General features: G+C 35.0%; 1 protein-coding gene across 1 annotated transcript; it reads right to left on the bottom strand.

Annotated features, from left to right (window-relative positions):
* LOC109229741 (iron-sulfur assembly protein IscA-like 1, mitochondrial) lies at positions 4,771–14,573 on the bottom strand. The gene is made up of 3 exons (XM_019395291.1): positions 14,226–14,573; positions 5,822–5,939; positions 4,771–5,061 (listed from the first exon to the last, which is right to left on the bottom strand). The coding sequence occupies exons 1-3, from the start codon at positions 14,413–14,415 to the stop codon at positions 4,968–4,970; spliced, it is 402 nt and encodes a 133-aa protein (XP_019250836.1). The 5' UTR covers positions 14,416–14,573; the 3' UTR covers positions 4,771–4,967.

Genomic DNA, 14,910 nt, shown 5'->3' with positions numbered 1-14,910 from the left:
ACAATTTTGCTACAGTTTCTGCAATATAATGTATGTCATGTCTTCTTCTTCTTCTTCGAGTTTCAATCCGAAATTCAGCCAAAACCAAGTCTAATCTTCACCAAAACCCCTCAAAATTGAGATATAAACTCCAAACCATATTCCCAATTATTTGCAACAACACCCAATCCAAACAAATAATGATTTTTGAAAATCCAAATTAGAATTCAAAGCTTCAAAGCTTTTTAATGGCTGTCAATGGTGGAATTGCTGCTCTCTTTTCCTTTGCTTTGTATTACTGAAATTTGGACATAATTGCTTTTGATGTAGAATAATTGTAGAAGATTTAATCGTTTTTGATTTATGAAATCAGAAAAAAGGTTTGAAAAACTGCTTATCGAAAACGAAAACTTTTCTTGAAACCAATGACTGAACCTTTCTTATCGAAAACAGGTTTACTCTTGTCAAGTACTTTCCATGATCTGCCACCTCCAACAATTGACCTTTTGTAGTTCTTACCACGGGCTGATGTTTTCTTTAACTGAGTAAAGACATAATCAACAGTCTTCTCCTCTAAGTCTGATGTTTTTTTTTTATTTGTGAAATCAGAAAAAAGGTTTGGAACACAGTGTATCGAAAAAGCAGAGACGCTAAATTTGAAACGAAACTGACGAAGAAGATTAATGTGCGTGATTTGCGTTGTGGAAGATCTGGAAGAATATTTAATTCCCCTTTTTTACCGCGCCTAAATAAGGAATCATAAATCTATAGTGATTCCTTATTTAATGCATTGTATATATTATGTAGAAATACTATTAGCATGAATGGTAATATGCAAACTATGAACATATTTGATAATATAGTTTTATATATGGTATATATACGAAAATTTCCCTATAAAAAAAAAAATACAAAGAGAAAACAATTCGTCCAAGTGCATGATAGGAACTAACAAAATTAAACAAAAATGGAAGTTGACGCACACCAAGGAAACTACACCTGAATGGAAAAGGATAAGAGGGGATGATTGGAGGGTTCTTCACATTTTGAAAGATTGGATTGGTAGATGTTTTTTATTTGTGGCCTTACATAGAAAAGTCCAATCGAAAGACAAAGAAAAACTTCCATTTATTTTCAAAGCAATTGGAATAAATTAATATACAAGATATCTGTTTAAATAAGAAAGCCTACTAAGACCACGTAGTAAAATCATAATTTTTTTATTTAACCATCCGATATTCAATGTCTACTTACTCAACAAATATTCATCGATTCATCAACCCAAGATAGTCTCCACTGTTACAATCTGTATTTATGCTATCATTTTGGATTATACGGCTGAACTTTATTCCTAATTATTCGGAAATTCGAGCATTATTAATCATTAATACAAAACAAGCAAAATTGATCAAATTTTAACTTTAATAGCTCGAAAATCAAAATTGTAATGAAATTACAAATTGTAGTCTTCAATATAGTTTCATAACAACTAACCTGTAACTATGCTTTATAGAAAGGACAATGTGGTCGTTGCAAATATAAACCGGTTTACAAGTCCGGAGTCGAATCCCACCGAGAATTAACCTATCAATTACCTTTGTTGGAATCACTAAATTCTTTATAATTAACTTCCTCAAACGTTGTAAACAATAGTTGATGGTATTTCTACTAACTAAGATTGCAAGTAAATAAATAAACAACTGTAAACTAAATATGCTGGGTTGTAAATAATAATGAGAAGGTTCTAAGGTAGTGATTTCCCCTATTGATGGAATCCCTTCCGGTTATGTTTCATATAGATTCACCAAAATATCTCTATCAATCATGAGCACTCTTTTTACCGTAAATCTCTCCCGAGTAATCGCGATAATTTACTAGACGCACTCTCCCGAGTTACGCTAGCTGACTTTGTTTATTACAGCTCACTTTAGATCACACCCAAGGCTTCGTTATCCCTAATCCCGCCTTTAAACCCGTAGTTATAGATCCCTCTTATACTTTGGGAGTGGTGTTATTCAACAATTACCTAAATATGCACTCTCTCCCGAGTTATGCACACTAAATAAGCACAGCTAATTAAGGATCCTGTCAATTAATTACAATAAACACGTAATTGAACAAATAGAGATTAACCGGCAAACTATATGAACATAATCAAGAAGTTCATCTTTCAATAGGTTCCATCAAAACCTTAGACTAAAGTATTTAGCTACTCATAACAACTTGAAGATCGAATACGAAAGTATTCATCATGTAAAATTGCAAGAAAAAGAACAAATAAAGAACTATGATGTTTTGGGTGATCTCTCACACTTGTGTTTCTTGCCCAAATTACTCTCCAAACAAAATTTGACCTAATGAGGCCGAAATCCTACTTTTTATAAGGGTTTTACACCAAGTTTTCCCGACTTGACACTTTTGTCCCTGGCTATTTCGCGTTCTGCCGCGGTCCCACCGCGGTTACGCCCGGACCGCGGCCAAATGGGTTCTCTGAATCTGCAACTCTACTCTGTCGCGGTCCTACCGCGGCTACGGTCTGACCGCGGCAGGCCAATTTCAGCACTTCTTTGACTTTTCACTTGGTGCATTTCTTGGGCATTGTTTGATTGGCCTCCTTTTCTCCGTCATTGATCCCAAACTTGCTCCATCGACTTCTTTCGTTGGATATAGCCTGCAAAGCATGAAAAGCACTAATCAGAGCATTAGGTTATCACTTTTTACAACAAAGCTATACAAAAATGTGGTTCTTTAGGGTCTAATTATAGTCTAATTCACCTATTATCACTAAACAATATATAGTGTTCTCATTGTTTGAATTTAGGTCACTAATTAGAGGCTAAATATATTTTGACCAACATTAAAAATTTGCTTAAATCAAAACATACTAAAATAATCATCATCATCATCATTATTATTATTATTATTATTATTATTATTATTATTATTATTATTATTATTATTATTATTATTATTATTATTACTATTATTATATATATTACATGCATTTTTATTTTATTTTGATAATAATAATGAAATAAATGATGAATCATATCGTGGATCCCAACTTGTTTAGGACTTAGTTTGTTGTTATTATAACTATAATAGTGTATATGAGGATATTAATCGCGTATTTATTAAGTTGGTGTAATAGCCTGTTTGGTCAAGCTTTTAAAATCAACTTATTTTGGAAAGTACTTTTCTCAAAAGTATTTTTAAAAAAAGTACTTTTGGTGAGAAGCAGTTTGTGTTTGGCTAATTGAATTGAAAATCACTTTTGAGTAGTAATTAATGTATGGCCAAGCTTTTGAAAACTGCTTCTAAGTGTATTTTTCTGAAAAGTGCTTCTCAAAAAAGTGAATTTGGAAAAAAGCTACTTTTTTATGCTTCTCAAAAATTACTTCTGCCTCTCCTCAAAAGCACTTTTTTTCATCTAAAAGCTTGGCTAAACACCTTAAATTTTGGCCAAAAGTGCTTTTAGCAAAAAACAAAAAGCACTTTTGGACCCAAAAAAAGCTTAGCCAAACAGGCTATAAGTATCGGGTCCAAAATTTACTTTTTGGGAATGTAATTCTTAGAATACAAAGCGTTATACATTTCGGTTTCTGAAATAAACTTTTCCACTTTAAATAATCTTTTATTTTAACTTTAACCAAATATTGTTCAAACGTCTACTATATAAAGTAAGTTGTTTTTAGGATATTATCTTAACATTTCAAGCAAGCCTCATTATCCATTGTTGTAAAAAGCAAAGGACAAAAAGAATCTTCTAGCGTCCAGTATTTGGGCGCTATACCTGAGCGTGGCAGCTTTTTATATATAGCGTCCAAATACTCGGCGCTATACACTAACGACACAGTTAACGTTAATGTATAGCGCCCTGTATTTGGGCACTATATATAAAATTTCCATTTTTTTTACACCTATTAAGGTGCTACTTGTCCAAAAGAACCACATTTTGGTTCCGGACTCCTACTCTCACATTACTGTACCTAACAGAAGGGAAATAGTATTTTAAATTAGTGAACAGTAAAAGGACAGGTTGGTACACTAAGCTCGTACTATGCCGGGATCCGGAGAAGGGCCGGAACATAAGGGTCTATCGTACGCAGTCTTACCCTGCATTTCTACAAGAGGTTGTTTCCACGGCTCGAACCCGTGACCTCCTGATCACATGACAGTAAATAGTAAATAGGGATTACATAATATTGGTGCAGTATTACTGTAAAAATAGCACGGGTTAGCCAATTTCAGACTGGCCATTCAAAAATAGCCAGCATTTGCAAAGTCATTGAAAAATAGCCACTATTTTGCTGCAACAGGGATCGGTCCAGCATAATATACTGGAGATCGATGCACCTGTGTATGAATTTCCAGTATATTATGCTGGAAATCCAACACGCGAAAATTTCCAGCATAATACACTAGAGATTGGAGCACCTGTGTATGAACTTCCAGCATTTTATGCTTGACCGGTATATTATACTGGAACTCCAATATATTATGCTGGAGTATTTTTCGGATTTTAAACAGTATTTTTGTTCAGATATATCTTTACATAAAAAATGGCTAAATTTCGATTACTTTTGAAATTGTGGCTATTTTTGAATAACCACTTGTAAATCTGGCTATTTTTGAATTTCTCCCAGTGTTACTTCGTCAGAATAACGTGTGCGTGCATGTGTGTAGACACATATATATGCATATTACTAAGGTATTGTTTCACCCACTTCATTGACCGCTAAGCGTTTTACTGTTTGGCAGTTCCGTAACTCCAGAACTTCAAAGCAAGGATTGCCAAAAAAAATATTTCCACTTCTGTAGGATCAGTAGATTATACAACTGCCATGACTGGAAATTCTCACATCCAATAGATACAATAGGAACATATGTATTAGTATGGCATATAATTCCTGGAGAATCTTTATTTCATCCTTTGTCTATCCTAGTGAAAGTACATTATAAACATCAATATCTCAGTGAAAATCATCTCATTTTCCAGCTCCTCTACTAGCTGCTGTCATAAAAGACTCGCCACAACCACATTGCCCCTTGGAGTTGGGATTAATAAATACGAACTCAGACCTGCAAATAATATGTTAAAATAAGTCATAAACTGTTGGGGACACCTTATGAAACGGACAGCTTTGGACAAGTCAAAACATCGTTAAAAGATCGGTAGCAGCCGTTCATAGGGCTGCCACAACTGAGCTATTGATGCCAGAAATGTTTTGATTCCCTTCTGGACCCCCGCCCCCTGAAATCTTCAGCGCCAGCATAGCTCACAGTTACATAGTTTAGCTAACCACAAAATGATCCTTAGAGAAAAACTAACCTGAACTAAAGAATCCAGAAAATGAGAAGATAAGTTAGAAGATACAAAAGAATGTCCACCTTATCCCACATTAAGCCTTCACACAAACGTTTTCTGGACTGACAACTTCATATTTCTCAAATTATAATTGCAAATATTCCCAGCATAATTTGCACATAAATAAACCAATAATCAGATCCTAAATGACATTAGAACATTTATTAAGGTTTGTTACATGTAATTAGTATAAACTAAAGCGAAAAACCACAAAACAATACACCCTAAGAAAAATTAGCGGCAACAGGTCGGAGTTGGATGAAGCAGCAAGTGACAAAATTGCAGAGGGGTCAAATTGTGCCATCCACTCATTGTGTGAGATAACTAACACTAAGTACCTTTCAGTGCATTTCATCCAAAATAGTAAAATGAACCACTTTTCCACAAAATTAACAGGATTCGTACCTAAAGTGTTTGAGAGTCAGCTTAATAAAAGCAACCAGCGATACAGATATTGACAAGTAAATCCTTTACCTCAATTTATCATCTACAAAATCCATCTTGGTACCAATCACGTGCATCAGTGCCTTAGGATCAATAAGTATTTTTACTCCCTTATCTTCAATCAGCTCATCAAACTTACCCTTCTCATCTAGAATGTTCAAAGGGTTGTGATTAGAAACGAAACCACAACAAAAATCCATATAACAATCAGTTTGAAGTTGTATAACAACATTAGAATCCACCAACGCCATAGGCTAATTAGTCTTGCTGATGGATTTTTTTGTGTGCATACAACATTGAATAGACTCAAAGGAGAGAGCACAATAAAAAACCAAATTGTAAAATAAGCAAATAAAGCTGACACTTCAAGAACACACCCCCCCCCCCCCCCCCCCCTAAAAAAAAAAAAAAGAAGGTAAGTGACAATTTGCAACAATGTTATCAATAAGAGCATAGAAGAACTAAGGTTTGTGATGGCACAAGGATAAACCAATTTAAAGCATGAACTTCAGTAAAGAAAGGTGCAAATAGGAATAAGATAAACATATAGGAACTGATATAAACACAAAGTCACAAACAACACTTATAAATATATAGGAACTGATACTGCTATTACATGAAACACATGAAATAAATTCATACAGATTAAGTTAAAAATCATTTCAAATTTATGATCTGATGCAAAATGCAGTTAAGCTACAATTCAAGATTAACAAATAATTTCTTATAAATGTCTTCTATATTCCTAAGTTCATAATGTTTTACAATTAATATACCACTTTGCCAGTTATTTTGATTTTTTGATGTTCTACTCTTTCAGACGCCACAAATTCAGCAGATTTATACCTACGTTAAGCTTGTCAATGAGATATAAGACATTTGTGCCTTGCTGCCTGCATGCACTTAACGCCACTTAAATGACGGAGACACCTGACCTGCGTTACACCTATACTTAAAGAGTTTACATGTGCCTCAAGCAAACCTTTAAATCCACTAGTTCGCAAACAAATGAAGAAGCATATTTTTCATGCAAGTATTAATTCCAGGACAAAATCCACATAATATTGGAGGCAGAATTCACTCCTCCCATGGACCCACGTTTTGGTTAGGTGGGTGTGGGGGGGGGGGGGGGTATTTGCATGATCTGCTTTAAAGTTTGTAAACGATAATAGTCGTAAACTGAGCAAAAATAAGTTTGAAAGCCACTCTAAAGTGCAAGGCAAAAATATGATATAATTGAACATGCTTTATGAAAGTCCAAAGACTTTTTAGCCAGTGAAAACAACTCTGAAATGAAATTAAGTCATTGACATTCTTGACATGGATGAAAATTATCTGCACTAAATGAAGTCATGAAAGTCCTCTTAAATGTTTTACAAGTCCATAACACATGATCCATTATGATTTTTTTAATCTCAAATAATCTGTTATAGTAACCGGCAAATATAGGTCCTGGGTAATCATTAATAACAGTAAAATCCTTAGACCACAAAATATTGCGGATCAACTAAGTAGGGAGAGGGTGCACACGCACCCGTAAACCTCGGGGAAAATTTATATATATATATATATATATATATATATATGTGTGTGTGTGTGTGTGTGTGTGTGTGTGTGTGTGTGTGTAATAATACCATATATGGATAATGTAAATAGCAACATGTCTGTTCAAAGCGGTGTAGCACCTGGAACCTCCATATCATGGATTCGCCTTTGATTGATAGCTCATAGTTATGATTATTAATCATCGGATAGACTTGCTATCTGCCAGAAACGGAACAAAGACAAATTGGTTACGATATAGGACCTATTTCAGAGCAGATTGGGGAGCATTCTTATCTCCAGAGCAGTGTTTTAAAAGGCGTGGGCGTAAAGCGAGGGGTTTTACATATGCCTCAGCGAGGCGTAAGCCCCGAGGCACGGGGCGTAAGCCCCATAGGTATTTAATTTTTAATATTTTATTAAATAATATAATTACAACAAATATATATAAACAGGTAAAATTACATAAAATTTGAAGAAAACTATATATATATATATAGATGTGCTCCATCCCAACAAAAAACAAGTCAAAATAATCTATTATGCGCTACTTACAAGCACAAGTAACTTGAGTCTAAAAGAATAAAGTTTTCTACATGGAGGAACAAAAAGGATGACTAACCTGCAACTTGAACTTTGAACTTGCTGCTATGAAGGAGAATGAAGTTCTCTTTGTATTTGTAAAAAAAAAAAATATCCGTTGCTTTTGGGAGATATTAGCAGACTAGCAAACAAGATAAAGAAATTGGAAAGACCATGAATTAGGGCTTCAATCAATAAAAAAAATTTAACTTTTAAATTTAATACATTTCAGTTCCTTTTTAAAACTTTTGAGTAATTACCAAGCAGAATTTGGGTATTATGTGAAGGACTTATTCAAAAAATTTTGTTTTAATTTGAAAAAATCTTTGGGGCTTACGCCTCACTAAAAAAACACGCCTCAAACGCCCGGGCATACGCCCCGAAACGCCCAGGCGTACGCCCCGAATTGCAAGGCGTTTTTGGTGCGCCTCGCCCCAGGGCTTGCCCCGGGGCACGCCCCGAAAATGCCTTTTAAAACACTGCTCCAGAGAAACCAAGGCCAAAACTCAGATTTATCATGTGCTCTTCTATATAAGTTGTTTTTTTATGTCGTTTGTTCTGTTCTCCTATATTGTATTTATTGTTCTTGAGTTTTTACAGCGAAATCAACTGTGCCATGGACGTTGGGAAATTTGAAAGTCCGGTCCTATAGGAAACAAGAAGTTAATGACTTATTAAGCATACGTTGTTTCTAATGTCGAAAAACACAAGGAAGCTATGCTAGTTGATCATAACAGTCTGGAAACCCCTTATCAAGCAGAGCAAGTACCGTTGAAGGAGCATAATTAGTATAAAAATAAAAAAGATAAAAGGTTGAGCATAAATTAGAAAGATTCAGTTACATGCTTTTCCTCAGCAAATTTCATTCTTTTATTTGATTGATAAATATTTTGCGAATCAAGAAAACTTGGTAAGCAGATTTATATCTCAAAAGGAAAATGTAATGCGCTATTTGAAACAAAAAAGGCAAATGCCAATGCTCTCCTATCTCACATAAAAGGAAAAACAAGAATACCTAATTCTCCTTTGGCACTTCGATTTCATGAAATTCTTGCTTCACAATTTGCTAGTGGGAAATAAAAAATTTACCAATAAACCAATATTTATAATATATTCCATTTGGAATCTTTTACAAAATCAAAAATGTTGTATTTCAAAATTCCTGTAGGGCCCTCATGAATTTCTTCTAGAGCGCGTGCTGTAATCTTGATGGATTTTGTCATTCCATCATGCATTAATTATGACCAGGACTGCTAATATTAACATGTAACCAATCTTGGACGCTCACAAAATACAATGATTGTAAGCGATAAAAACGAGGTCGGTGACTTCAATTGAACACATCAAACCAAGGAGTCCACAGGCTGCAACTGCACTCCTATCATCTTTCCAACCAACAAGAAAGGACCTCTCGACTGAACAAGGTGAGTTATCTGAGTTTTCCCTTCTCAGCATTCTAATGATCCAAATGAAATCTAGGGTATTTTAGAATGTAACTAAATTATTGATCTCCTTTTGCTAAGAATGCTTTGCTTTCTTTTTCTGATTAATGCCCATTTTACGATTTCTTTTTTACAATCTTTGTTGGATAAAACACAGGATCTCTCCTTTCGTTTATTCACTTTTTTACCATATTTCTCCAAATGTGACTTTAATTCTTAATGAATGATATCTCCTACATCTCAACATGTTTTCATGATAACCTTAGATCATGCTTTCCATCAATATATACATTCATGCCCCAGCCAAACGACAACCCTAGCGTAGGCTTTTCCAATATGAAAATCCACAACATAGATCCTATACAATTGGCAAGATCTCCTTCTTTAACTACCAAAGGCAACTCTTTATTATCGATTACAGGATATTGATAAAATTCCTTGCTCAATCTATGTTACACTCAATTGGTATGTGCATCATAGGGTTTTAATATTCTATATAATCTTTTTTGAGAATTTTTAATATTCTACATATTCACCACCAAAAGAGTGGTGGAATGCTAAAGCTTCCTACACACTTAACCGGATATCTCAAACTGAGTCCTGAAAATGGAGTCCCCTTTGGTATGGAACGTTAACAACCCCCCCCCCCCCCCCTCCCAACAAACAAATAAAGGGCTTCAAGCAAAAAATATTCAGCAGATTCTTGCTTCGAAGGCTTCAATCTCGTTGGTGGTGGGAATGGTTTCTCAACATTTTAGTGCATACACTTCTATGCTTCCCCGTGTTTTGTTCTTTTTTTCCTTTTCAGGTTGGCCAATGATAATTCCAGGATAGAAGGAATTTTGCTCCTAGTGTTCTGATTTGCTTTCTCTGATTTAAGTATTTAAATTATTTACTTCCCCAAGTGCCAGAGCTATTCAAGTAAGCCAGCTTATAAACCTCCCTTCCTATTGAGAAATAACTTAATGTTATATCTAGCCATTAATGAATGTGATATGCATATTTATAAAAAAATTGTATGTGATACTCATATTCTGTCTGCACCACTATCTTATATGCTGTCCTTGTTCCTTTTTTCTTACTGTAATTTTTTAAAATTATATTTACTGCACTGCCTTTTATTCTTTTCATTGGTTAAGCGTATTATCACCCATTGATTATCTTCAGATTACAATTACAAAAAAATTTACATCAGTTCATATTTTTCTACTAGTTTTACTTGGGTTGGAAAAAAAAAACAAAGGACTTAGAGCCACGAGGGGGCAAAAATGACCATCAAAAGAAAACCTTAAACTCTTACCTCAAGCATCAAGTTCTTAAGCAAAAGTAGTAGTTACACAAAAAAAAGGCAGCCTGGTGCACTAAGCTCCCGCTATGCACAGGTCCGGGGAAGGGCCGACCCAAAACACAATTGGTCTATTGTACGCAGTATTACCCTGCATTTCTGCAAGAGGCTGTTTCCGCGGTTCAAATCCGTGACCTCCTGGTCAACCAGGATAGCAACTTTACACAAATTCCCTCAAATTTTCCATATTTAAGTGTTTCATTTCTGTGAAAGCTACAGAACAGTTTTGTGGACTCCATCATGAAGTAAAAAATACTTCAAAATGTTACACATTCCTTTTTGTTCCTCTTTTTTTCTTTCGCGTTCGTTTTTTGCGCCTTAGTGCTTTTCTTTGGGAAGGAGCTAGGCAGAGGTATTACCTGATTAAATGCCATTCAAGTTCTTTAAAGTAGCTTACATCATACCACTTGAATAGCCCATTAATGCCAACTTCTTTATTCCTCTACACCTAACACGAAAACTCAATAATCCACTTGATGATCATCACAAATGCGAAGCTTGAACAAAGTCAAGGATGCCTGACACAAACAGACCCAAATGTAGCTTATGCATCAAAATTCAAATGCATTTAGCTCAAAAAGAACAAAGCTGTAGCAAGGGCATATTATGAGCCTAAATCTGCTCTGTCAGTACTATGTAAGCAGATCGAGGTTCTTCTATTTTCTTGATGGTTAGCAATGAGCTCCTTCTTAGCATTTATATTAGAAAGAGTAAAAATATCATCTTATAACCAGACAGTGACGCAACCAAAAGTTTTGCAATCTATTTCATTATTCCTGCAAGAAAATGCTTCATAATGAGTACACTTTTCCCTACTTCACTACAGATGGACCTACCGGGCCCAATAGTGTATACAGTTTGGTCTCCAGAACAGCTGTTCGAGTTACTTAAACTGTTGGCGGAGGTGATCAATAAAGATTATATATGGGGATCTACATTCAGAGAGGAAAGCTGGGAGTTCGTAAATGAGCAGATACGGAGAAAGCATCCACACTTTACGGTTGGTCGTATGAAGGCAAAACTAAGACATCTCAAGAGAAAATACAGGTTATTTTCAACTTTATTGGCCAGCAGAGGAGTCCAATGGGATAGAAGGACTAATACAGTATGTACCCCTGAAGAGGTGTGGGCAGAATATGTCATGGTAAGCCGTGTTTCTGCTTCATTACACTGATATAGAAGGATCAACCTAAAGAAGAAGAACCATATCGAGAACATCACTTATCACATAAGAAGTACAAAAATACTTTTTTTTTAATTACTTATCAAAAAGATATTATTCTACTTGACATTAAAGGAAGTAAATAACTACTGATCAACAACAACAACTACCCAGTAAAATCCCACCAAGTGGGGTCTGGGGAGGGTAATGTGTACGCAGACCTTACCCCTACCCCGATAGGGCAGAGAGGCTGTTTCCGATAGACCCTCGGCTCAGAAATAACTACTGATCATAGACAAAAATTTTAAAACTCAAGGGGGTGGGGGGGGGCACTAGCTTCATGCCTGCTATTAACTATTTTCGCTCTTTTGACAATTAAAAAAAAAAAAAAAAAACTTAGTCCCTGTCAACTGACCCACTTCATATGCCAAATTTTGTTGTAGGCATATCCACAGGGAAACCAATTCCGTAACAAAGGCATTCAGCCAAGACTTTTTGATGCCATGCGCGACGTCTTTGAAAGCGGAGTTGCAATAACGGATGAGTATTATTAAACAAGGTTCTTCTCAAGACGAAAGGTGTTAATATTATCATGCTATACCATCTGCCAGAGTTACATCCATGATCATAGTCTGTCCAGTCTAAACACTATTTACTGTAACTTCTCCTTATGTCTTGAATTACAACATCAGCTGGATCTTTACGCAAAGTACAGAGATTATTCCATTTTCATTAGATTAAATTCCTGCTACAACTGTTTAACTGATAAATAAATGACTAAATCACTGCATCCAAGGGTGTAGCCTATTAGTCAATAAAGTCCGTGAAAATCATGGAAGAGCAGAGTTCATCCAGCAGAGGCAAATACTAGTAGGTAATTTCTTCCAATCTGCCTCGGCCAGGGGCGGACTCACGTTGTATCAAGTGGGTTCAATTGAACCCGCTTCGGCGAACTTTTTTGTTAATTATGTGTGTAAATTATAGTGACAAACGGATATGTAGAATTGTAGATAAAATGAATCCGCTTGCACCAACAAGTAATGTCAGCCCGATGGTCAAGAGGGGTCATTTTATGGCAGAGGGAGTGAGTTCGAATCTCATATGCCATGTATTTTACTTTTCGGAAATCACGGGGATGCACACACTGCACATGTTTGCATAGTACAACGGTACCCTTCTCCCTGTATTACTGTGACTATAATTAATTTAGTTCAATCTACTAATATGCTAAAATTGTTAGGTTATTTTTCCTTTTGAATTTTATTATTTGCCAATTGTCATATAGAAGTTGTTTTAATTGTTATAATTATTTATTGTTTGTAAATAATACTTAGCTTTTAGAAGTTATATTTGTGTGAAATTGTGTATTTAGTGTCTAATACTTTACTTTAGCACTTTTATGTTACAAAGTTGCATTTTTTCTCTTCTTCTTTTCTGCAATTAGTTCTTTTAAAATTTATTTACTGTTTTATTAAATTGTGTGTTTATTTCTTTATTGTTCAAGTAAATTGTCTGTTAATTTTAATTCTTATTTTGTTTATATTTATGGTGTTCCAAAATTATTAGATTGCTATTGTATTAACTTATCTTTTGAGTAAAACATAAGAAAATTGAAGACTTTAAAGGAAAATTTATAGTCTTATAACGGGTTAAAAGTTGACACACACACACACACACACACACACACACATATATATATATATATATATATACACACACATGCATTCAGAAGTCACTTTATGTCAAACAGTAATTCCTATTTTTGACTAGTATCTCACCTAATGTTATTGTGTCTACTGAACCCGCTTGGATAAAATCCCGGGTCCGCCACTGGCCTTAACCTTGCTGGGTTGAGTTATCTAAAGAGCATTGGGCTGGTATCAGCTACCCCGTGGAATAGTCAAAGAGCACGGACACCACCATTCTTAAGTAAATGACTATCATAATGATTCAACATGTTCTTGTTTAATATACTTTCTTCTAAAACTTATAATATTTCTAATACGTTTTATTCTTCTAATATTTTTCATTTGTATTTCCATAATATTGGCATAAGATGAGTTTAATATTAGGGTAAGGTGGTGGTTGTTGTTGATGACTAGCAGTAGGATCACATTTACAAAACTAACATACTAAGCTCTAAAAAAATCAACACCTAAGTCCTGAATTCGTCTCTGGAAACCTACGCCAAATATTCAACATCTCTAACTTCAAACAAAATTAATACCAAATTTTGGCTTTCAAACAAAATTAAGACCAAATTTCGGCAAAATGAAAGTTAATGTATTGCAATACAAAAGATAAACATCTAATTTTGAACATAGAAATTTCACCATACAGTATAAAATAAGATAATTTTACCGGCGTAATTGAGGGTGTAGGATAAGCCGTTGCAGCCACGAGCTTTAACGCCGAGCTTAAGGAAAGGGCGCTGCCTTTGCTGAAGGAGATTGCTTATTCTAGCTGCGGCGGCGTCCGTAAGAGTTATGGCCTGCCGTCGCACTGCATTCCCGATTCTCTCCGCCGCCTTTGCCACCACCGGCGACGCCATCGATCCCGTTTTCCAGGTCGCAAAACGGAATAGATCCTGTTTTTCTTTGTTAGAAGTTGCTTTTGAATATTTAGGGGCTATAAATATATTTTTCTGATATTTCTGGGGTTTGTTATGAATTAAACAACACTATAACCGCCTCCAATATAAATTGCGTAATCGCTCTAATTTCCCGAAAGGGAAATTTTGGACTTTTCATCCTTCATAATTCGTACATTTTAATTGTGGTCCTTGTATTTCCTTTATTAAGCACATTGAGTTTCTTAAGCTTTTTGGAGTTGAAAAAGATAACTCAACAACAACAACGACCTAGTAAAATTTTACAAGTAGGATCTGGGGAGGGTAGTGTATCTTACCCCTATGCTAAGAAATAGAGAAATTATTTCCGAACTCATTTGGGGAAAATAATGGTGAAGCAACGTATAACAAAGTTATGGTTAAAATTGCAACTATAAGTATAAGTGTTGGGGATCTTTGTTTTGGCTTTTTATATTT

Source organism: Nicotiana attenuata, chromosome 7 (assembly GCF_001879085.1).
Source record: "Nicotiana attenuata strain UT chromosome 7, NIATTr2, whole genome shotgun sequence".
NCBI lineage: Eukaryota > Viridiplantae > Streptophyta > Magnoliopsida > Solanales > Solanaceae > Nicotiana > Nicotiana attenuata.
The sequence above is the reverse complement of the archived record's forward strand: the minus strand, read 5'-3'. Positions and strand labels throughout refer to the sequence as shown.

What these genes read in the sequence shown, in the direction of transcription:
- LOC109229741 (XM_019395291.1), bottom strand. Translation starts at nt 14,415, where the DNA reads ATGGCGTCGCCGGTGGTGGCAAAGGCGGCGGAGAGAATCGGGAATGCA. An exon ending in CTACACCCTCAATTACGCCG is followed by an intron (nt 5,940 to 14,225) that starts GTAAAATTATCT and finishes TGAACATTCTAG; the next exon opens with ATGAGAAGGGTAAGTTTGAT. An exon ending in TTTGTAGATGATAAATTGAG is followed by an intron (nt 5,062 to 5,821) that starts GTAAAGGATTTA and finishes TATTATTTGCAG; the next exon opens with GTCTGAGTTCGTATTTATTA.